This window comes from Orussus abietinus, unplaced genomic scaffold, assembly GCF_000612105.2.
Source record: "Orussus abietinus isolate OABI.00-Male unplaced genomic scaffold, Oabi_2.0 scaffold9, whole genome shotgun sequence".
NCBI classification, from domain to species: domain Eukaryota; kingdom Metazoa; phylum Arthropoda; class Insecta; order Hymenoptera; family Orussidae; genus Orussus; species Orussus abietinus.
This window is the reverse complement of record NW_019396004.1, coordinates 611,648-631,889: the sequence shown is the minus strand read 5'-3', so window position 1 is coordinate 631,889 and position 20,242 is coordinate 611,648. Positions and strand designations below refer to the sequence as shown.

Here is a 20,242-nt window from a genome sequence, read left to right as displayed (position 1 = left end):
GTTCCAAATAACAAGGGATTGCATGAACAAAACGATACTTGTTTAAATTAATTGATAAACTATTGAGCCTACACACGAGTATTCAGTAAATTATTAGGTGGATCGTTCGTCATTGAACCTATTGAGACATGCATATAGGTGTCGGACTGAGTACAAACTTATTCACAATAGCTTAACGAACATTCGTCAACTTAGGTTTTATGGATACAGTGTAAATGGATACTTATAAAATTTAAATATAAAAATACGCCATATTAAATTGAACAGGGCCCCTAATTAATGTAAACAATTATATAGAAGTGCAGTCATTCCTTGGTATACAATATTACAATAACCAAGGAAACCATGCGGTCAACTATTTCTTACGAATAACTTTATCTAAGTGATCTCTTAGGGTTTGTAAATGACGTTTTGTCTCCTCGTCTAGACTCGGAATATGAGACAGTCTCAATTCGTGGCTCGTTGAAGCCAAAGAAATGATATTCCCATTTTGTAGCGCGACGTTGACGTTGGCAACTGAGTCTTGTATGTCAGTGGAAACCAATAATGGGCTGCCCTGCATGCTAATGGCTGTTTCTCCTTGATGTGGCCTTCTTAATATTTTCAGAGGCGTGTTAGGCATAATCTTTGGAGTAACGATTGCGTAGCCACTTGGCATTCTGCGCGGTGCCGGGGTTTTGAATGCAGCATTTTCTTTCTTCACTGCTGACGATGCACGTAAAGTTTTTGTGCGGCTCATTCCAGACCCATTTCTACTCCGGGCTCTGGATACACGAGTTGTCGCACTTTCGGTGTCATAACCATCATCAGACCCTGTGATGGTATGCTTAGTCTTTTTCGAAGTAACAGAAGGCTTTACTGGTGGAGTTATCCTATTCACTGTCGACGATGTTGCGCCCTCATTTTCTTTACCTTCTTCGTATGGTAAATTAAGGATATCGGCGAACGTTAACTGTCTAATTTCGGGTGGAATACGAGCCCAGAGCATGTTTATATGAGTTTCTACATTTTTTATCTCCATTTTACATTTGGCTTGCAACGTCTGAGTTTTCATTTGAGCCTGTCTTTCAAAATCTCTTATTATCAAGTCGCATTCATGTTGCGACTGGCGTTGCTTCAACCGTTGAGAATGTTTAGTTCGTGGCATGTCGTAAAACTAACTCCGATTTCGAACAAGACAACACCTTTATTTACCCAATCGTCTGCAATTGAAAACCACAATTATTAGAAAATTAATACAATATTAGAGTGTCCCACAAGTTTCTTCCTTTTTTTTTGTACGAAATGAATACACGGTGCGGAAGGAACTTATGGGACGCCCTAATACTAACATGCATGCTATATGACCTTTCACATACGTTACGCAGTCCGGAGTTTTTTTTCTCTTTATCAACGGGGCCCTCCTTTACGACAAATTTTAAAGTCCTTCCGCCCCCAAATAATCAACTTGATGGTAATTCAGTCATTCAAATAGGATGATAATATTTTAAATGCTTCACTTCTAAATTATGTCGTGTAGCCGTGATGGCGTTCAAAACCTTTCCTCAATTTACCGGTCTTTTTGGAAATGTCCACAAAATCTGAAAGTCTAGGAGGGACACCTTCGCAGAGAACGAGACGCTATCTTGGAGAAACGAATGCGATGCCATCTGTCGCGGCTTCATGCACTAATATGTATACATAAAGCTGGCACTACAAATCTGATTCGAACTAAACACATATTATTCAAAAATCAAAATGCCCAGCCCTAGAAGCGAGTATTTCGAGTTTCTGGACCCTCGCAGGAACTTGTCAGCTTTTGCGTTCTACATGCATGCTGGCTGTAAAAGCGAGCGAATGTCATCGAGGTTAGGCCGAGTACATTAATCAGAAGGCAAGGAAACAATGGGGAATCAAACAACTCGCGGTGACAAAGCATCCAGAAAGAAACCGAATTTAATTACGACTACTAAAGAAGCTAAAACTTCCAACTCGGCGGTAGAAGGGTCGCCAACGGATTCTGGTTATGTTGCTCAATCGCAGTTTCTTCCCATCAAAATGTTGACAGAAGTAAGTCTGATTTCCAGGTGCTGTTGTAGTTCTGATTTTTTAACGGAATTTTAACCAATTTAAATCCGATTTTATTTTAGATCCTTACGAACCGTGCACGTCAGGAGGAGTCCATAAATGGAGTGTCAAGTACGGTGTTCAAGCGATACCTCTTTCCTCGGTATCCTGATTTTTCTAATAAATTGTTTAAACACCTCCATCGATCCTCTGATGTAACGCCAAATTTCATGGATCCAAGCGAATTCCAGCATCAAGTGGAAAGATTCTTACAGATTATGAATGACCGAGTCATTCTGAATAATTATGTGAGGATCTTTTCAGTAAGGATGAAGGATTCAACAACTCCGGAAGATGTGAATGAGTTATTAATGACCTCATATCAGTTGGTTGTGGATACCGGTGGGATGCACGGCTGCTCAAGCATACAACGAATTGTCGATGCTGTTCTTGCATCCTGTGTCAGTAAGCTCTTTCATTTGTTATCCATTTTAAGGAACGATTATAAATTTAAATTTAATATTTATAGTTTTTAGCTGATTTGCAGCCATTTGAATGAGTTTAGGTTATATTGTAATTTTAGTTTGAAGGTGCAGCTAGTTTTCCCGTTAATCATGTATGCGATTGGTTATGGGAGCACTCTCCGCGAATAATTCAAGGACTTCATCGTTATGTTGTACACGTTTTGGCAACAGCATATAGAAGTGGAGATGAACTTTTATCCAGAGAGGTACCTTCTACTCCAGAAACGACTGTTTCCTTCGAGGAATTACTGGAATACAGGGAAGAACCATGGACATCTCTACCCATTAGCCATGTGTGGCTCTTATCAACAAGTTTACCTGCATGTTTTATACAGGTACAGTCAAAACCATTTTATATCTATGTAGATTAATATTTATAAACTGTATAACAATAAATTGAAAAAGTTCCGTCTTAGCCAATAACTGACATGTACAATCGCATTAATTTTACAGAATACCAATCCCCCATCGGAAGACGAACAACATCTAAGTAGTAAACTTTTACGAAACCTTTGCCCTCGTCATTGGGTATTATTGTATAACAGTGGACAGCATGGCTCAGGAGCGAACCGTTTCCTTCATCACGTCCTAGGATACAAGAGTCCTACGTTACTTTTTATAAGATGTAAAAGCTTGGACGAAAAAGAATCCTTACTATTTTGTATATGCTCTGCTGTTGAATGGCGAGAATCCCAGTTGTATTGGGGTGACGAAAGTTCCATGATCATTAAGATTCTACCGAACTACCAGATCCTGGAGAAAGGATCGAAACTATTGTACTTAAACACCAGTATCAGAGGCTATCCAAAAGGGTTGCGTGCTGGAACTGATTATCGCAATCCATGCGTTAGCATCGATGAGTCCTTTCACTTAGTTACCTTTCAAACCGTCCAGTATTCTTTGCTTGAGCTGGAAGTGTGGGGGTGTGGAGATAGTAAATCACGGTAATACATTTCATACATTTTTGAATAAATTAATCACACTCTGTATACATTTTTTTTTTTCAAGGGAACATCAATTGGATGTAAAAAAGTGGCAGGTAAAAGAAGCCGAGAAGCAGAGAATCGTGAAGATGAGTGCTTCCGACTGGTTGGATCATCCCGATCGATATCTGCTTGAGCTGGCTGGAAGGTCGTCATATACCACTAATAATAACTGACCTCAAGTGAAACTGCGTTACTTGTTGCCCACAAGTTTGTGCTGTATATATATACACATATGTACACGTGCCTAATTATTGTGATGTATTTTAAGTAGGGAGATTATACGCCTTTTGCGAAATGATTGCCGTTTTATTGACGATGTAATTTTTAGCGCTCGAAGTGTATATATATTCTGTATGGTATTCCCCTGTGCCGGAAATGTCTAACTCGGAATACAGGTTAGGTCGACCGGATGTGCACGTTGAAAGTGGAACTGATATATACAAGGACGGCTGCAAAATGCAGCATTGGCTTTCTTTCCTTCCTCCATGATTTTATTCTTTTTTCTGTGATAATCGGTAACTTGCTGTGACTCACCTGAATTTTTGACATTCGGTAGCTCTTTTGCCAGTTAAAGAGAAATCCGAAAATGAAGTTTCAAACTTATCCACAGCGATTACATTGTATCGTCACTACGTGCAAAGGGTTGAGTAGAAAGATGTAAGAAGAATGACATTAACGCAACGAGAGTAAGTTCACTACTTTCAATTCGGTCTAACCTAAAAATTACTAGCAGAGAGCTCATCTCTGTTACTAGTCACATGATTTCAATTGCATGCAATCACATGACTATAGCTGTCAAAAATGTACTAACACATGCAACCTTTGCCTGTTGAATATTCACACTCTTGTCAAGGCGGACGTCATTTACAGTTTATTCGTGTAACTGACAACTTCGATACTGTTCTGGAAAGAAGAAATGGATCTCAACGAGAAACGAGAGAGTTCTCCAACGGATAATCTCTACTTAGCTCTGATACAGTGCTTTGGAGTTATAATATGCGGGTATGAATTTCAAATTCTGTAAGCCACTTTAGGATTCAGTGTTTCATAACAAAATTTTTAATACGACATATAATATTTGCAGGTACATTGCCGGAAGGCTAGGAGTGGTAACAAAGGCAGGAGCAACCGGCCTAAACACGTTCGTCGGCACTTTTGCCCTACCATCCCTGATATTTCTCTCCCTGGCGAAACTGGACTTCTCGACGGTGAACTGGAAATTCTTACTTGCCGTTTTACTCTCGAAGAGCTTCGTATTCTTTGCGGTACTGATCATTTCGATGATAATCTCGAAGTCGTCGAAGCTGGGACGTTGCGCCCTGTTCTCGATATTCACTACGCAAAGCAACGACTTCGCCATCGGCTACCCCATGAGTAAGTTGAGCTAGTTACAGCCAATCGGGCTCGGAAAGGAAGGAAAATGGTAGCAGAGGCTTCTCGCATGAAACAAAGGCGAAGAAAAATACGCCTGGCTTGCGGTTAACCAGCATGCTCGGACGGTCTTCCAGTCGAAGCCCTGTATGCCGGCACCCATCCCGAGTATGCGGCTTACCTCTACCTGATGGCCCCGGTGTCGCTAGCCATTCTCAACCCCGTGGGCTTCGTCCTCCTTGAGGTGGAGAAGCGAAGAGCTGCTTCGTCGGGGCCACCCTTGTTACCGGCGATCGCCAAGGGTGTGGCCTTGAATCCAGTGCTAGCGATGACGGTCCTGGGGATCGTAGGAAACCTGGCACTGGGTCACGAGGTCCCACGAGCTCTCGAGGTGGTGCTCGACGTCTTCGGGAACGCCTTCTCGGCGAGCGCTCTCTTCCTCCTGGGCCTCATGATGGTCGGCAAGGTCCATACCTTACGAGGAGCTGCCCTACTCATCCCTGGGGTCCTGATCTCGGTGAAGCTACTGGTGCTTCCATTGACGATCCGCGAGACGGTGGTCCTGCTGGCCGCCGGAGCCAACGCCAACGAGACAGCCGACCTGGCCACCTACGGCTTCCTCTACGGCACCATACCCACCGCTCCGGCTCTCTTCGTTTTCAGCCTACGCTACGGCGTAGACGTGGACCTGCTCGCCTCTGCCATGGTCGCCTGCACCTTCCTCTCGGCTCCGCTCATGTTTGTCTCGGCAAAGCTCATCGACGCAGTCCGAGCTGGAGCCTCAGCGCAGACCTATGCCAAGGAACTGAGCAGCTTCCTGCTGGACACGAGCGCAGCCTCGGTCACGGCCTGCATCTGGCTGTTCATCTGCTTCGCAGCCAGGAGACGCACTGGTCCTACCCACAGGTGCACCCTGTGCATGCTCCTCTCGCAGCTCGTCGCCGCCGTAGGAGTTATCCTCTGGACCAAGCTCGACCCCTTGAGAATACCGGTCGGATCTGCCTTGTGGTGAGTATCGGCTCATAAACCGATGAATCACTGTGCGATGAGTTTAACCTTTAGCCAGAGAATACTCTGTCCAGGTATATCCAGTTCATCCTGATCACCGGAGGAACTTACGCCACAAGAGCATACACCGCCGCCCTGGCGGTGACTCTCCTCTTCCTGAGCTCCCGCTCGACCTCCTTCATCCGTAAAGTTCATACCTGGGTCCTGCCAACCTGTCTGGGGTAAGTCCTCTGAACCGACTTTCCTCCATCCGGGGAATATATTTCAACCTGAAAACCCTTGTTCCAGGGGACCCCTTCTTCTGGTTGGCCTAATGTGCATCCTACTTGACCCTGAGGAACTCGTCGACGTGACCCGGAAAAATCCTAATTTCCAGCTAGGCAAAATCGAGGCTGCCGTCAGCGTGCTCTTCCTTATATTTTGTCTCCTGGGTGAGTCTCGTCGATGCTCCTCGTGGTCTACTTCGAGGACAGGATCTCTCTCATTTTCGTATTCTCGCAGTCACCCTCGGATGCCTGATCCTGCAGCAGAGGTACGAGCGTCGACACCACCCGGTTATGGAGGATGATCTCGCGAGCCCTGTGACCGACTCGGAGACGACCAGGAGCGTCGTCGACGTTGAGGACATTGTCCCTACGAGTTCGAACCTCACCGTGTAAGCCTGAGATTTCTTCTCTAGAGCCACCGCGTAGCAATCAACGTGTTAACCCATCCTCGGTTTCAGGGACGACTGCAGCGTCAACGGGTGTCGCACTACGTGCTGCTCGAACGTGGACCGCGGAGACTGCGAAGAAGCGTCGCTGATCACCGGAGAAAATGAAATCCTCGAAGCTCAGGACCCCCAAACTCGCCGCCACGTGGTGCTCCTCATCCTGCTCCTCTGCTCCATGTTCATAGTAAGATACGGCACTTCAGGGTGTCCATCCAAGTCGAGGTGGCAACTCGATTCGTCCTTTCGTTTCAGGGACTGTCCCTATCCATCAACACCCTGGTCACGGAGCAGATGACGGGAATCTACGCGGAGCTGTCCTTCCTGGACGCGGCGTTGAATTTCGGCCAACCACTGATAGTCTTCGCCATTTTCGGCCTGGACCCTGGCTTCCTGAACCTGCTCCGATGGCTGCACCAACTCGTGCAGACCTGGACGAAGGGTAAGCTGTCTTCGAGCTTCTAAAACATGCGTTCTTTGTCGAAGATGTCCAATCCATTTATGAACTATCTTCAACGTTCCCAGCGAGGGGGCTGGACCTACCGGACGAGGACTCCCTCAGCATTGAAGTGAAGACCGTTCGGGACGAGTTCAATCGTTGTCATCTGGCTCAATGTCACGCGCAAATTGCCTTCTGCCGCAGGCGATTGCTCAGGATCTACCGGGGAGTCTTTGCTGGCAAAGACCTGGTGGATTGGCTGTTGGAAGCAGGATTAAGCAAGGATCGGGAGGAAGCCGTTCATTATGGACAGTGTCTTCTGAACGGGAGGGTCCTGCGCCATATCGACGGGACGCAGCACTTCCAGGACAAGAATCTGCTGTACACATTCGAAGCCTAATCCCTTGTCTTGTAGAGCTCTAAATGGAGTACCTGGCTTGGAAACGCTACAAGTACTTTGGCGAATGCGGCATCCGTAATTCCCCGCTCGCCATGAGTCGAGATTGTGCACCCTGAAATATTTTGGGCAATATTTTAAAAGGGCAGACCCACATTTGTGATTTGACTTCGGCGCGGAAATGTTGAGCCACGTTTTACCGAAGACTCTGTTCAATCTAGTCTGAATTTAGACGTATCAATCACCGAGGACCATTACTCGTTAAGAAAGAGGGATTATTTTCGTTGTATTGTCTCTCGTGACGCTCCTTTTTTTGCGTGGAATAATGTTACCGCGATTACCGTCGCGATCGACGGTATCTGCGTTAGGTATTTTAAATGAGTTTGCATAACTCAACAGAAGCGAGTATTTTATGTAAAAGATATCCGATGTATATTTTTCCCCAACAAGCAAGATGTGTGTAACAAAAAAAAAAACGTTGCATTTTCCGTCCTTCCAAGTAACCGAACGATTGATTTGAGGAGTTGAGGAAAGCGATTTGCAAAAGCCGCCACTTTAAATACATTCCACCCTCGGGTAGCAAGTGGTGGTTAAAAGACGATTTTCATTGAACGCGGGCCAATAGGGAGTAAGATCTAACGGAAACGGCCAATCAGAGCGCAGCTCCTTGCGACCGGCTTTTTCAAATCGTAACTCTAGCGCGTCTTTGTAATTGAAAAGAATACACTATTTCATAGCAAAATACATAGATAATTAATTCATCACAAGTTATGTCGAAGATGTAGTACTGAAATAATAAAAGAAATTGCGGTAAATATCGTAAATTCCGCCAAGAAGATTTTGGTGAAGCACCGAGTGCGGGCGGCAGCCATTTTGGATTCTTCGAGTTGAAGATGGCTCCACCGGTCCCCGCAGCGCGCTACTTATTCATCTATTCTTTTGGCGAAAACTGATCAGTCGTGTTTTATTTTATGAGCGGAGCTCGCTTAAAATTCACGGAAGATTTTTCTGCGTCGATCGGTGCCCGGCACACGCTCAAGTATCGCAGAACTCGGCTCGACGAATGACGGCCTAGCGGCTCCTCGGCACGGCGATCCGGAGGGAACGCCATTGTGAGCCATACGTCTGTGCGGCACTGTAAGTATCACCGTTCATTTTCACGTACCTCGCGACTCCCCGGGAAATTTCGTTCCGTTCTCACGCCCGAGCGCGGCCGACCCGAAGGGATTCAATTTCCAAGAGCTTCGTACGAGGACGCAACCCGGCAGAGCCGCGAGAAACGATTCTCGACCTGGGTGAATCTCTCGAGTCGTCGGCGGTCGCTACGGCGCCATTAAACGAGGTGAAAACTCGAAATCCTCGTGGCGAGGGCCGCGTCAGTTCTTTCTTTTACGCGATTCTCACCGGCTATTTCATCCAACGCTCACGGCATAGTTAGAATCCAGGATATCCGACTGTGCTCCAGTTTCGCAGCGTTTCCTGGGGCTCCGCGTAGCGAAGTTTATCACCTGGCGTGAATCAATCGTTTCGAGTGAGTCGCGAGATCCCTCGTTTAGGCTCTTTATGCAGTTTCACTTAGTTGGTTTTGTTCGCAAAATTTTTAAGAGATAGAAAGGAGGGTGAATTTAGTGTTAACGTAGTTTGGTTCTTTGCAGAATTTTATTGCGGACTCACAGACTACGAGACCCCGGCTCAACCATGACGCAGGAACCGGAGATGCCCACGTTCAAGTGCGTTCTCGTTGGAGATGGTGGCACTGGCAAGACTACATTCGTCAAACGTCACTTGACCGGTGAATTCGAAAAGAAGTATGTTGCCACTCTGGGAGTCGAAGTACATCCCCTCATCTTCCATACCAACCGAGGGCCCATTCGATTCAACGTGTGGGACACTGCTGGTCAGGAGAAATTCGGTGGTCTACGAGATGGCTATTACATTCAGGGACAGTGCGCTGTCATCATGTTCGATGTTACGTCGCGTGTGACGTACAAGAACGTACCCAACTGGCACAGGGATCTCGTCAGGGTTTGCGAAAATATACCCATTGTACTCTGTGGGAACAAGGTCGATATCAAGGACAGGAAAGTTAAGGCGAAGAGCATCGTCTTTCACAGGAAGAAGAACCTTCAGGTATGCATTCGTGATGGAAAATTTAGCCTGCCATTTGTAAAGCATCTCGTTGCATCGGATTTAAATTGATGATTCGGTTATTAACATATATACTCGTGAAGACAAAACACTGTCCCTCTAATCTGAATTAAAATTGCACAACTCTATCTTCTTATAGAGTCATGACTTTGATAATAATTTTCATATCCTCGTTACAGTACTACGACATCAGTGCAAAAAGTAACTACAACTTCGAAAAGCCATTCTTGTGGCTGGCACGCAAACTTATTGGAGACCCGAATCTGGAGTTCGTGGCAATGCCAGCCCTTCTACCGCCAGAGGTATCCATGGACCCTCAGTGGCAACAACAAATCGAGAAGGACCTTAAGGAAGCCCAGGAAACGGCGTTGCCAGAAGATGACGAGGATCTCTAGTTCATTCGTTGCAAATACAGGCCATACCAAGGCGAGGCCTATGCGAGTGCTCCACGTCTGCTACGTGTTTGCACCTTCAACGGTCGAAGATTCTCCCCCTGACGAAAGTGGTATACTCGCGCAAGTTCCTTGGTCCGATCGCCGAAAGTTCTGTGCGACTCTATATACTAAATATTTGCCTTGAAGTCAAAATGAAGAAATATTGAAACCTTGAACCGGTCGATCTCGGAGTCGACAAAGGTTCTCAGTATCCGAAAGCGCTTGCGATGCTCGCAAAGAAGGTTAAAACTGTCAAAGAATTTTGTCCCTTGAGTAACGGTAGTTTGGATTTTGTAAGAAATAAAACACGTTAGAGTCTTCGACCGTCTTCAAGGAATCGCACTGAACCGATAGGTAAATTTCTTTTTGCATCATCCAACTGTTAATGTTAAAGCTGATTTGTGGGAGATCCGCTACTGCCAGTTTTTTCATGTAAATTGTATGCAAACGCGATATTGCAAATCGACGAAAAACTGGCTACGTTTGGAAGTTGGTAAATTTTTCTCGATTCGCAGACGGGAGTAGCGTCCACTATTGCAGCAGGTGTAAATGTAAATTCAACTTTGTTCGTGTTTGAGGATGAATGTCTGTTCTGCAGGAAGCAGATTGTATCGCTGATTGAATTTAATAAAACAAAAATAATAAGAGCCTCCGTTCTCTTCAAGGGTGACTTAAAGGTTTGTCATAATTTTAAATTCTGCTTACAAAGGCACGTTTTACTATCCATGTATTTCATAATTCCCTTTAAAGTTACGAAAAGCGACAAACGTAGAGGAAATCATTCGTGCAGATACGTGAGTGGTTAAAGGTAACGACATTTTTATTACAAGAGTTAATCTACGATAAGAAGTGGGTTGTAATCTTAATTCTTAAGAACACCAGCATGAGTGTGACTATACTAATGAAGTAAAGTAGGAAATGCAAGTTGTCACTGTAAAGTTCGATAATTATAACAATCACTGGTAACAAACTTGAAGATGTCGAGGAATAGAAATCTGATTTCAGTGATCAAAAGCCACCAGAACAACCAGAATATCTTTGCTTTCCCATAGTACAAGTCATCTTTGACGTTCTGCAGATGGTTCCTAATTTCGAAAGGAATATTAAACGGGCTTCATAAATTTAGTTCTGTTGCACTGCCTCTTTCAACTTCTTCTTGCCCTCCAACAAACTGACTCTCTCCTCTTTCGAGAGCCTTGGATGGACATTTGTAATTACTCCAGTACCCAGGGTACAATTTCCGTCTCTCAATGTGAACCGCTGTCCCTTCTCACAAACCATCGGCTTAAAAAGCTTCAAATTCAACCTATGATAAAATTATTTTTTTCAGAAAAAAGGATAGGCAGAAGTGGGTTTTAAAACAATCATTCTGCTAAGTTAGGATCAATTATTCTGTAGACTTACTTGCAGTCTTCTCCAGGCATGACCAGATCCCTATCGACAATGCAAACAGACGCAGGACAATCCCATGTTTTACTGTACATCTGCAACTGTATGTAATTCGAAAAAGGCTTTTTCCTGCCACCTTCCTCGGCACTGAGTACGTAGGTCTGAGCATCAACGTGATCATAGGCCTTGACACTTCCAGGTTTGCACATGATCATACCTCGCCTGATGTCGTCTCGTTTCAGCCCTCGAACCAAGGCTCCGAGTTGGTCACCAGCCTGTGCTTCTTCCAAAACTTGGTGGAACATTTCAACACCAGTGACAGTGCTCTTAAACTGTTTATTAAATCCTATGAATTCGCAGTCGGTACCCTTCTTCAAAGTACCACGCTCTAACTTTCCAGTGACAACGGTTCCTCGGCCAGGGATTGAGTACACGCTCTCAACTGGCAGTAAAAAAGGCTTATCCAGATCTCGAACAGGAGTTGGAATATACTTGTCAACAGCATCCAAGAGCTCGAAAACGGCTTTACTGCCAATTTCAGGGTCTTTACCCTGCAGTGCGCTCAGTGCACTGCCTTTTACGACAGGGATGTTTTCTGCATCAAATCCCATTTCACCCAATAGTTCTTTTATTTCCATCTCTACCAATTCTACCATTTCAGTATCAGCTGCATCAATCTTAACACAAAATTTAATTTATATATCAGAGAATGATTATCCTCTCAAAATACATGAAGAACATGAAAAAAGGTTACATAATACAAGGGTTAACTTGTACCAAACATGCATACCTTGTTGATAAAGACTACAATGTGCTCAACTCCAATTTGTTTTGCGAGCAACAAATGCTCCCTAGTTTGTGGCATGCTCCCATCGGTAGCAGCAACTACCAAAATAGCTCCATCCATAGCTGATGTTCCCGTAATCATATTTTTAATATAATCTGCATGACCAGGGCAATCTACGTGACCATAATGACGACTTTCCGTCTGATATTCTATATGTGCAACATTGATGGTAATCCCTCTAGCTTTCTCCTCGGGTGCATTGTCAATTTCGCTGTAACCTTTTGCTGTTGCAAGCTTCTTGTCGGCAAGAACTACATAGTACAATAATTAGGAAATTACTGTTCTGTGTATAAATTCGAAACACTTGTCTGTGTTCAATCTCGCTAAAGTTATTAAAAGGCTAACCTTTTGTAATTGCAGCAGTGAGTGTCGTTTTTCCATGATCTACGTGACCGATAGTCCCTATGTTACAATGAGGTTTATCTCGAGAGAATATTTTTTTCTCTGCATAGAATCGTTGGGGGGTCACAGAAGGCAAAAAGAGCCGATAGTTAAGATGACTTTGCCTCTGCGAAAAAACCACAAGGAATGGTTCTTTAATGAATTACTGTTAAGGATTGTGTTCATACGAGCAAGTGGAACGAAAAATGGCTAATCTTGAATCCTAACTATGAAACATAGAGATTAATCCTAGCCTTATACAAGACACTTACTGATTTGGCAAGCTGCCTGCCAAAAATGATCTGCTTAACAGCATGCCGCAGAGCTGAAACATCCGTAAATCATCATGAAATGATAAATGTAAAATACACGCCTTGAGACTTCCCGAGATTTCGGCGAAACTAAAGTCTTCTGATGCGCGTTTCCCGGAGTGTCAAGAGTACGTAAACGACAAATCGTTACAGGATGAATAATGGAAAAACATCGAGACATGCAGGTAACGAATTACTTCCTGTTTTATTCCTTACCGGGGCTGAAAATCGCTCGAGCTGAGACCAACGCCATGACTTTACCAAGAAACTTTGGTTAGCCCTGCAGTTCTCGAAAAGACCGGTCGCCGTGCCACTTTTCCGGGGTTATTCAAATCGCGATTCTTGAACTCTTTAATAGAAACGATTAAAAATACTACAGAGAAGATGAAAATACATGAAAACCGCGACGATCTAACAAAAAACTCCTTATATTTCAGTAACACTCAACTGAATTAAGTCGGTTTATTTTTATATTACAATAAACTTGATTTTATGAGAGAGTATCACCTTTGCAATTCCCGGGCACCGCAAAATTGTCCAGTTCAGCCTGTCGACCAATCAGAGCGCAGGGTTCACTAGTGACGACCAATCAGGTGGCAGGAGTGCTCAGCGACGAATAGCGAAGCGCGGACGTCAAGCGTGACTCGGGGGGAGCATCTCACGTATTCGAGGTTAGGTTAGTCCACCCTGAGGGAGTCTCGCGATAGATCGCGCGGCGGCGCGCAACGCGATGCAAACGACAAGGAGATCGGCCGGTGAAAGTGCCAAGGTTGGAATTCCGTTGAAAAGGCTACGATTTCCTCGCTCCCGTTTCTTGGAGGTAAAATAAATTCTCGCGGATTCCCTGGGCAGAGCCAAGGGCTGTCGGGCGGGCGCCTCGCAAGCGTCTGGCGAGCGAGTCGGTCGCATGGACTCTGGAGTGGGGAAGTGTCACTTGGCTGCATTTTTAGGACTGTCGCGGATTCACGGCGCTTCGCTGCGATGCACTCGACGGATCCTCCGCGTCTTTTTAAGGAAGTCAAGGATTTCCTGCATTCCGGAGCTCCGTAAGGAGCTCGAACTCAGCCCTAGGATGGACAGGAGTTGATCTGCAGTGGTTCGTCAGCTCATTGGGAAATCTCTGGTAGGTTGGCTCCCTATAGTGGAAGACTAACGACTTGCTACTATTTATGTCTGACTTGCTAGACAGAAAACGATGTTCCACTTTATTTATGTCTAGGTACTATTTCGACGAAGGCTTGCTGGATGGTAAAATGTTTGACATGGGTACCTAAAAGCTCATATCCTTTTAGTTTCTGAAATACTATGTATCATTTAATCGTTCTTCTTAATTCTGTGTGGTTTGCATTAATCGATTGTGATTAATATTGATGACACTTGATTGTAAGACCTTGAGCGATTATCTTAAACGTGGTCGTTACTTATTTTTTTTTATATTGAGTAACTTCTAACATGGGTCGGTACCAATGACAGCGTAGCTGGCAGAGAGGCATTATTTCATTTCCTGTCTACAGGGGGATCAGTGGTAAACACTCCGTTTATATCTTCCCTGTTACCATGAGTGATGAGATGAATTGTGAGGAATCTTGGGATTAGTTTGTACCTTCCCAGCTGAGATGTCGTTGTCAGAGCATGATTAAAAAGAAACCATAATTATTTACTGATTAACAGTTGATTTTTTAATTGTTAAATAATTACAGACATTCGATACTCGAAGATGGTGGAAGAAGAGGGAACCGAGTGGTTGCAAGAGCTCCTGCATGATGTGCAGCTCTCACAGTTCTTTACTCGAATACGCGATGATTTACAAGTCACAAGGTTACATCACTTCGACTATGTGCAGTCCGAAGATCTTGAGAAGATTGGATTGGGAAAGCCGGGTATCAGGCGACTCATGGATGCAGTCAAGAAAAAGAGAGCCGCCCAACGAAAGAAGAGCCTGATCACTCGGATCAGGCCCGGTAGCAGTACAAAGAACGTTAAAAGATCCTCGCAGCCCATTGAGACGTCTTCCGTGCTAACTTGTTTAATTCAAGATAAAGATGTTACCCTTTCCGTTAAATTGGGAGATGGTAGTTTCGGCGTCGTAAAACGCGGAGAATGGACATCTCCTTCCGGCAGAGTTTTACCCGTAGCGGTAAAAGTTTTAAAGGCTGATGCTCTGACTCAGCCAAGCGTTATAGAAGATTTTGTTGCCGAGGTACAGGCAATGCATACCTTAGACCATCATAATCTTATCAGGTGCACTATTAATTTTAACAGGAATATGAACATCATTGAGTTCTTTCTGTTATTATTACTCCTTAATTATTTTTACAGATTATATGGTGTCGTGTTGGCACAACCGATGATGATGGTGACCGAACTAGCTCCATTGGGGGCTCTTTTAGATTATCTCCGGAAACAGTGTGGCCACATCTCCGTTCTCACTCTCTGCAACTATGCATTGCAAGTAGCTACGGGGATGGCTTACTTGGAGGCAAAGCGTTTCCTTCACCGAGATCTGGCTTGCAGGAACGTTCTTCTGAGTTCCGTAGACAAAATCAAGATTGGGGATTTTGGGCTGATGAGAGCTCTACCCCATCAGGAAGACTGTTACGTTATGACTGAACACAAGAAGGTACCCTTCCCTTGGTGCGCCCCGGAGTCCTTGAAGGCTCGACAGTTTAGTCATGCTTCCGATGTCTGGATGTTCGGAGTGACTCTGTGGGAGATGCTGACATTTGGAGAGGAGCCTTGGGTCGGACTCAATGGTTCAGAGATTCTGCGAAAAATCGACAGGGAAGGAGAGAGATTGTACGAACCTGAAGCCAGTCCTCCTCCGATGTACCAGTTGATGCTGCGGTGCTGGTCCAGAGATCCCCTCGAGAGACCCACCTTCGCCTGTCTGAAGGATTCTCTCACCGGAGCAGTGCCTTCGGTGATGAAGGCTCTGAATCGTTTCGAAGAGCCAGACAAAATGGCAATCGAGCAGGGTGATCAAATAGTCATTATCGACGGTCGACCAGAGAATTACTGGTGGAAGGGCCAAAACCAGCGAACCTTCCAAGTATCTCTGTTCCCCCGATGCCTGGTGGATCCGATGAGAAGGAAGCAACCTGAAGACATCAGCAAGCCCCTGGAGAACTCGTTCATCCACACAGGACACGGTGCTCCCTTCGGAAAGAGCTGGGGCAGTCCGATCTACATAGACGACGTGTACTTGCGAAACCCAATGGAACCACCCGACGTGGTTGGGGTAGGTCCAGCTACGGAACTGCAGAAGAAGAAGTTCCAGTACGGTACTCCAAGGTCCAGGAAGCAATTCAACTACACCAAGTTGCAGAACGACCTCAGAGGAAGTCCCGTTAAGACACCGAATGCAGCTCCTTCAGGAGCCGAAGGAAGTCTGATAGATCTGTCTCCAGAGGAGTTGGCCTCTGCAGCGACTGCAGCCAGTCAGGCAGACACAGCCTGTCGGAGAGTGGTCAACATCCTGGACGAGCCCATCGACGCGCTGGAGGCGACTCCCCAGGACGAGTGGCAGGAGAACGACCCAAGGACGTACGCCAACCTCCCAGGACACGACCCCTCGCAGCCGGACCCCTTCGACACGTCTCGCGTTTTCGCGAATACTCCACACTCCAGGTATTACAGCCACGTGACGCCCGACCTGTCGAGCAGGTACTACAAGACGCAGACATACGGCAACGTCCAGGGCGAGGAACCTCCGAAAGAGCCGCAGGCAGAGGCCGACCGGTACTCGGTGAACCTGCAGAAGGACATCGGGAGCGAGAACGCGAACTTGAACGTCGAGGCAGGGGACGTGGGCGGCAATGAGGACCATTATAGCGAGATAGACAAGGTGAGCCCGACGCCCTCGACCTGGCCCGACGACGTGCCGAGCGAAGCTCAGACCTACGCCAACGTGTCCCGAGGACTCCCATTGGTCCCAGGACCGCCGCCTCCGGTTCCATTGGTGGGTCCGAATGAGAGCCCTCCGAAGCCCAAGTCGAACCACGACCTAGCGCAGAGTCTCGGCGAGCTGCACGTGGACACCGGGCCCCAGGCCTCGCCGAAGAGACTCGACCCCGCATTCCTGGCCGAGCTGGAGAAGCACCTGGGAGAGAAAGAGGCGAACAAGAATACGAATGCCAGCCAGACGCAGCCCGGACCATCGGGGAGCACCCAGTACGCTGCGGTGAACAAACTCCAGGAAAGCTGCGCCATACCCATACTGAGACCGCCGCCTCAGTCGGCGAAGCCAAAGTCTCCTCTAGCTGACCAACGCGGCACATGCGGTCTGCCCAGCAAGGTGCAGAACTCCTGGCGGCCGAAGAGCACCAACGTCCAGAGGCCCCAGTCGAGGACCTCTCAGCAGATGGTGGAGACCGCGACCGACGCCATCGTCGGCCAGATCTGGCAGCAGACCCACGGCCAGGTGCCCTCCCAGCAGAGCGTCTTCCAGAACCCGGCTCAGGGACCTGGCGCACTGCAGTGTGCCGGCTCGAACCTACTCAGGATAGCCCCTAGCAACCTGCAGGCCCCCAGCAATCTGGTGCCTCAGCCTGTCCCAGCCAGTACTCCTTACGTCTCCTCCGGGAGTCAGAACGGGTTCCAACGAGCCAGTTTCACCCTTCCAAGCCTGGGACAGGGTGCCAACGCGAACTTGACTCAAGTACAAAACGACCTGCAGCACTCGCAGGGGAGCATTCGAGGTCTGCAGCGACCCAACTCGGTTCCAGGATCCACGCTCTCGGAGCAGGTGTACGCGGAGCTCAGGCAGACCGTGCCCAACTTGGAACAACTGTCCCAGAGCGAGTTCAACACCTTGTATAACAAGACCGTGCAGCAGAACATCCTGAGGAACTATCACGCGGTGGGTCCCTCGATGGGTGGAGGTGCCAGCTCGCACCTCGTTCAGGGTCTCCAGACTCAGCGCGGGTCGCAGACCCTACCGAGGACACATCCTCTTCAGGATCACCCCTGCGACTTCAGTCCCAGCTTGAAGCAGCCCCCGGTGTATAATCCTCCACCGGCTTGGAGTCCTCTCAAGCCCACGCAGAATGGCCTGGGGAAGGCGAACGCTCCTGCAGGAGCTACTCCATCTGGGGCTCAGGGTCTGACGCTGTTCCCGGCGACGAGGCCCCAGACCTCGGTTCGGGGGATGCTCCCTCAGACCGGCGAGACAACTGTAGACACTAGACTGGCACCCGCCACTAATGCATATCCCTCTGGGATTAGCCCTCCACTCTCAGGAGCCTCTCAGCAGCTCGTCATGTCGCTCAACGACGAATTCAGGGCCAGCAAGGTGATGAAGGTGCAGAAGGAGGCGGCCGACGCCTCCCAACAGGAGATCCTCGCCGCTCTTCAGGCCACCGGCTGGGATGCTAGCCAGGCTGCTAGGCAGATCATCAAGGACAGGCAGGCGAAGATCGACTCTCTCGTCAGGTACGACTCCTCAGGGTACTCGAGATATCGGGTTAAGGTGCCTGGATATTTATGAGGCCTTCTCTTCAGGTTGGGACTGGCTGATAGGATCCAGTGCGAGAGGACCCTCGAGCAGACCGAGTACGACGTGGACATGGCAGCCTCTCTACTCCTGGACCGCGTTAGATGAGGACGACGAGCCCCAGGCTTTGTCGACGATGCTGAGGAGTCGCCTTAGCTTACTCGTAGACCTTAAGGTTCGACATCCAGCCCAATGTTTCCCTTGGAGATCGCGCTCCGGCCATCGCAGGGTAATGACGACGTCGATTAACCAAAAATTGTGGAGATCTTTGGGACCGCCCGGAGGACTTTCGTCCCTCGTCTTTCTCATTTAATTTTTAATTCATTTTTTTTTTGTTCGCTCGTTTTCTTAATCGTTAGAATAGTAGCTACTTATTTATCGGCCACCTGAACTGCGGCGAAAGAACGAATCGCGGGTGATGCCCGATGATGGTCAGTGATACCGTGGATCTTTTGGACTACCCGGAGCCCAAGAAGAGGCACGCGAACCCAGGTCGACCTTGGTTGATTGATACAAGCTTCGCTCGTCGGACACTGGCGAGTGGGACGTTTATTCTTATCCCGATATCTAGTGTATTATTGTATTTTTTTTTTGGCCCAGAGTTGTTGGGAGGATAGCGAAGAACAAACGCGTGACGAACAAATTTTAGAAGTAGCTTCAAAACGTAGTCATTAAGTAGCTCGAGTTTTTGGGAGGAGCGCCGAGGCCGGAACGAGGAGTTCCTCTCCAGGGTCGAAGAGGGGAAGAAACGCTCTCCAGGAACGGATCGCTCGTCGGTCGACCCTTCGGAGGATTTTTCAACCTCGGATGGCCTCGGCGCGGCGGATAAAATATTTTCAAATCCGATACTGTGATATACGCTGCTAAAGGCCCGGGGCATCGTTGCCGAAGAAAGGTGTAATCTTCTTCTTCTCCCTTCTCTCTTGCGCAGGAAAATCTTAGGATAATGTTGCGATCGTGTACATAAAGTTAGGGCAATTATTTTCCGTCGTAACCAGACGTAACGAATACTCCGATGCATAACGCCGCATAATAAGGAACTTGTTCCTCGTTCTCTCTCTCTATTTTTTTTTTTTTCTTTTTTCTCCATGTCGTCCTTTCCGATCCAAGCGCGACGACTTTTTCTCGGTCTTGTACGGCAGTCGAGATTTTTATTCAGGACGTCGTACGCTCGCGTCTAGGCGCTGCACAATGTTCACGAAGGTACCTAAACTTGGATTAAACCGAGCCTCCGATAACTTTCGGTTTTGTCTTAACGATCGCCCGTCTTTAGCAAGAATTATTCCACGCGAGTGTCGCGTCGTTTAGTGTCGTAAATCGTGTATTGATGATGTCCTCTCTTTCTCCCTCGCCGTTTGCGAGAAGAGAGTTGAAAAACATTGTTGAATGTTAACGAGTAAACGCTGTATAGAGTAAGCAAAAATACAAGAGCGTTCCGAATCAATCGGCGTTCCCTCTATTTTTATGGAGCCGTTTAGCGGTAACTGAAGCAGGCGTTAATTATAAAAAAAAAAAAAAAAATAGGAAAATAGAGGCAGATTTCCGTTCTCCCACACGAGAGATCGTCACGGTGATCCGCGACGAGGCGGACGCCTTTCCTCGAGGTGGGGCGAGGAACTCTTCAGGTTTCTCCGAGCGGGAGAGTGTCAGAACCGCGCGAGGCCTCGCCAGGCTCGGAAGAAAAATCCCGCCGTTCTATGTAAAAATAACGCCACAACGAGGAAGAACCCGAAGAGGGTATGCCGCGTGGAGTGTAACGTC

At 47.1% G+C, this 20,242-nt stretch overlaps 6 protein-coding genes across 7 annotated transcripts; 4 read left to right on the top strand and 2 right to left on the bottom strand.

The window, feature by feature from the left end:
• Positions 1-38: 38 nt before the first annotated feature.
• Positions 39-1,558, bottom strand: LOC105701045. Its single transcript, XM_012427457.1, has 2 exons — positions 1,359-1,558; positions 39-1,202 (listed from the first exon to the last, which is right to left on the bottom strand). Exon 2 carries the CDS (start codon positions 1,145-1,147, stop codon positions 356-358), a length of 792 nt encoding a protein of 263 aa, XP_012282880.1. The 5' UTR covers positions 1,148-1,202; positions 1,359-1,558; the 3' UTR covers positions 39-355.
• A 245-nt stretch (positions 1,559-1,803) lies between these two features.
• On the top strand, positions 1,804-3,851 carry LOC105701031. Its single transcript, XM_012427426.1, has 5 exons — positions 1,804-2,049; positions 2,130-2,507; positions 2,630-2,905; positions 3,024-3,514; positions 3,579-3,851. Exons 1-5 carry the CDS (start codon positions 1,885-1,887, stop codon positions 3,727-3,729), a joined length of 1,461 nt encoding a protein of 486 aa, XP_012282849.1. The 5' UTR covers positions 1,804-1,884; the 3' UTR covers positions 3,730-3,851.
• A 261-nt stretch (positions 3,852-4,112) lies between these two features.
• Positions 4,113-7,972, top strand: LOC105701030 (integral membrane protein GPR155). Its single transcript, XM_012427425.1, has 10 exons — positions 4,113-4,242; positions 4,427-4,558; positions 4,641-4,930; positions 5,065-5,935; positions 6,010-6,156; positions 6,224-6,366; positions 6,437-6,590; positions 6,660-6,831; positions 6,900-7,086; positions 7,170-7,972. Exons 2-10 carry the CDS (start codon positions 4,473-4,475, stop codon positions 7,481-7,483), a joined length of 2,364 nt encoding a protein of 787 aa, XP_012282848.1. The 5' UTR covers positions 4,113-4,242; positions 4,427-4,472; the 3' UTR covers positions 7,484-7,972.
• Positions 7,973-8,623: 651 nt separating this feature from the next.
• LOC105700959 (GTP-binding nuclear protein Ran) lies at positions 8,624-10,174 on the top strand. The gene is made up of 3 exons (XM_012427300.2): positions 8,624-9,011; positions 9,136-9,610; positions 9,808-10,174. The coding sequence occupies exons 2-3, from the start codon at positions 9,179-9,181 to the stop codon at positions 10,021-10,023; spliced, it is 648 nt and encodes a 215-aa protein (XP_012282723.1). The 5' UTR covers positions 8,624-9,011; positions 9,136-9,178; the 3' UTR covers positions 10,024-10,174.
• Positions 10,175-10,772: 598 nt separating this feature from the next.
• LOC105700958 (elongation factor Tu, mitochondrial) lies at positions 10,773-13,378 on the bottom strand. The gene is made up of 6 exons (XM_012427299.2): positions 13,207-13,378; positions 12,952-13,004; positions 12,644-12,806; positions 12,242-12,549; positions 11,467-12,128; positions 10,773-11,368 (listed from the first exon to the last, which is right to left on the bottom strand). Exons 1-6 carry the CDS (start codon positions 13,241-13,243, stop codon positions 11,185-11,187), a joined length of 1,407 nt encoding a protein of 468 aa, XP_012282722.1. The 5' UTR covers positions 13,244-13,378; the 3' UTR covers positions 10,773-11,184.
• Positions 13,379-13,680: 302 nt separating this feature from the next.
• On the top strand, positions 13,681-19,925 carry LOC105700957 (activated CDC42 kinase 1). Of its 2 annotated transcripts, XM_012427297.1 has the most exons (6): positions 13,681-13,810; positions 13,941-14,113; positions 14,210-14,256; positions 14,691-15,231; positions 15,310-18,420; positions 18,490-19,925. In XM_012427297.1, the coding sequence occupies exons 3-6, from the start codon at positions 14,244-14,246 to the stop codon at positions 18,587-18,589; spliced, it is 3,765 nt and encodes a 1,254-aa protein (XP_012282720.1). In that variant the 5' UTR covers positions 13,681-13,810; positions 13,941-14,113; positions 14,210-14,243; the 3' UTR covers positions 18,590-19,925. The 2 variants fall into 2 exon arrangements, with proteins under 2 accessions (XP_012282720.1, XP_012282721.1); XM_012427298.1 differs by lacking the exon at positions 14,210-14,256.
• The last annotated feature ends 317 nt before the right edge of the window (positions 19,926-20,242 follow it).

Bases quoted from the DNA above. Each gene is read 5' to 3' on its own strand.
- LOC105701045 (XM_012427457.1), bottom strand. From the start codon at position 1,147: ATGCCACGAACTAAACATTCTCAACGGTTGAAGCAACGCCAGTCGCAA.
- LOC105700957 (XM_012427297.1), top strand. The intron at 15,232-15,309 runs GTGCACTATTAA...TTATTTTTACAG, and splicing joins GACCATCATAATCTTATCAG to ATTATATGGTGTCGTGTTGG. The intron at 18,421-18,489 runs GTACGACTCCTC...CCTTCTCTTCAG, and splicing joins AAGATCGACTCTCTCGTCAG to GTTGGGACTGGCTGATAGGA.
- LOC105701031 (XM_012427426.1), top strand. From the start codon at position 1,885: ATGGGGAATCAAACAACTCGCGGTGACAAAGCATCCAGAAAGAAACCG. The intron at 2,906-3,023 runs GTACAGTCAAAA...TTAATTTTACAG, and splicing joins TACCTGCATGTTTTATACAG to AATACCAATCCCCCATCGGA. The intron at 3,515-3,578 runs GTAATACATTTC...TTTTTTTTCAAG, and splicing joins TGTGGAGATAGTAAATCACG to GGAACATCAATTGGATGTAA.
- LOC105700958 (XM_012427299.2), bottom strand. From the start codon at position 13,243: ATGGCGTTGGTCTCAGCTCGAGCGATTTTCAGCCCCG. The intron at 12,550-12,643 runs GTTAGCCTTTTA...TGTACTATGTAG, and splicing joins CACTGCTGCAATTACAAAAG to TTCTTGCCGACAAGAAGCTT. The intron at 11,369-11,466 runs GTAAGTCTACAG...ATTTTATCATAG, and splicing joins ATGCCTGGAGAAGACTGCAA to GTTGAATTTGAAGCTTTTTA.
- LOC105701030 (XM_012427425.1), top strand. From the start codon at position 4,473: ATGGATCTCAACGAGAAACGAGAGAGTTCTCCAACGGATAATCTCTAC. The intron at 4,559-4,640 runs GTATGAATTTCA...TAATATTTGCAG, and splicing joins TTTGGAGTTATAATATGCGG to GTACATTGCCGGAAGGCTAG. The intron at 5,936-6,009 runs GTGAGTATCGGC...TACTCTGTCCAG, and splicing joins CCGGTCGGATCTGCCTTGTG to GTATATCCAGTTCATCCTGA.
- LOC105700959 (XM_012427300.2), top strand. From the start codon at position 9,179: ATGACGCAGGAACCGGAGATGCCCACGTTCAAGTGCGTTCTCGTTGGA. The intron at 9,611-9,807 runs GTATGCATTCGT...TCCTCGTTACAG, and splicing joins ACAGGAAGAAGAACCTTCAG to TACTACGACATCAGTGCAAA.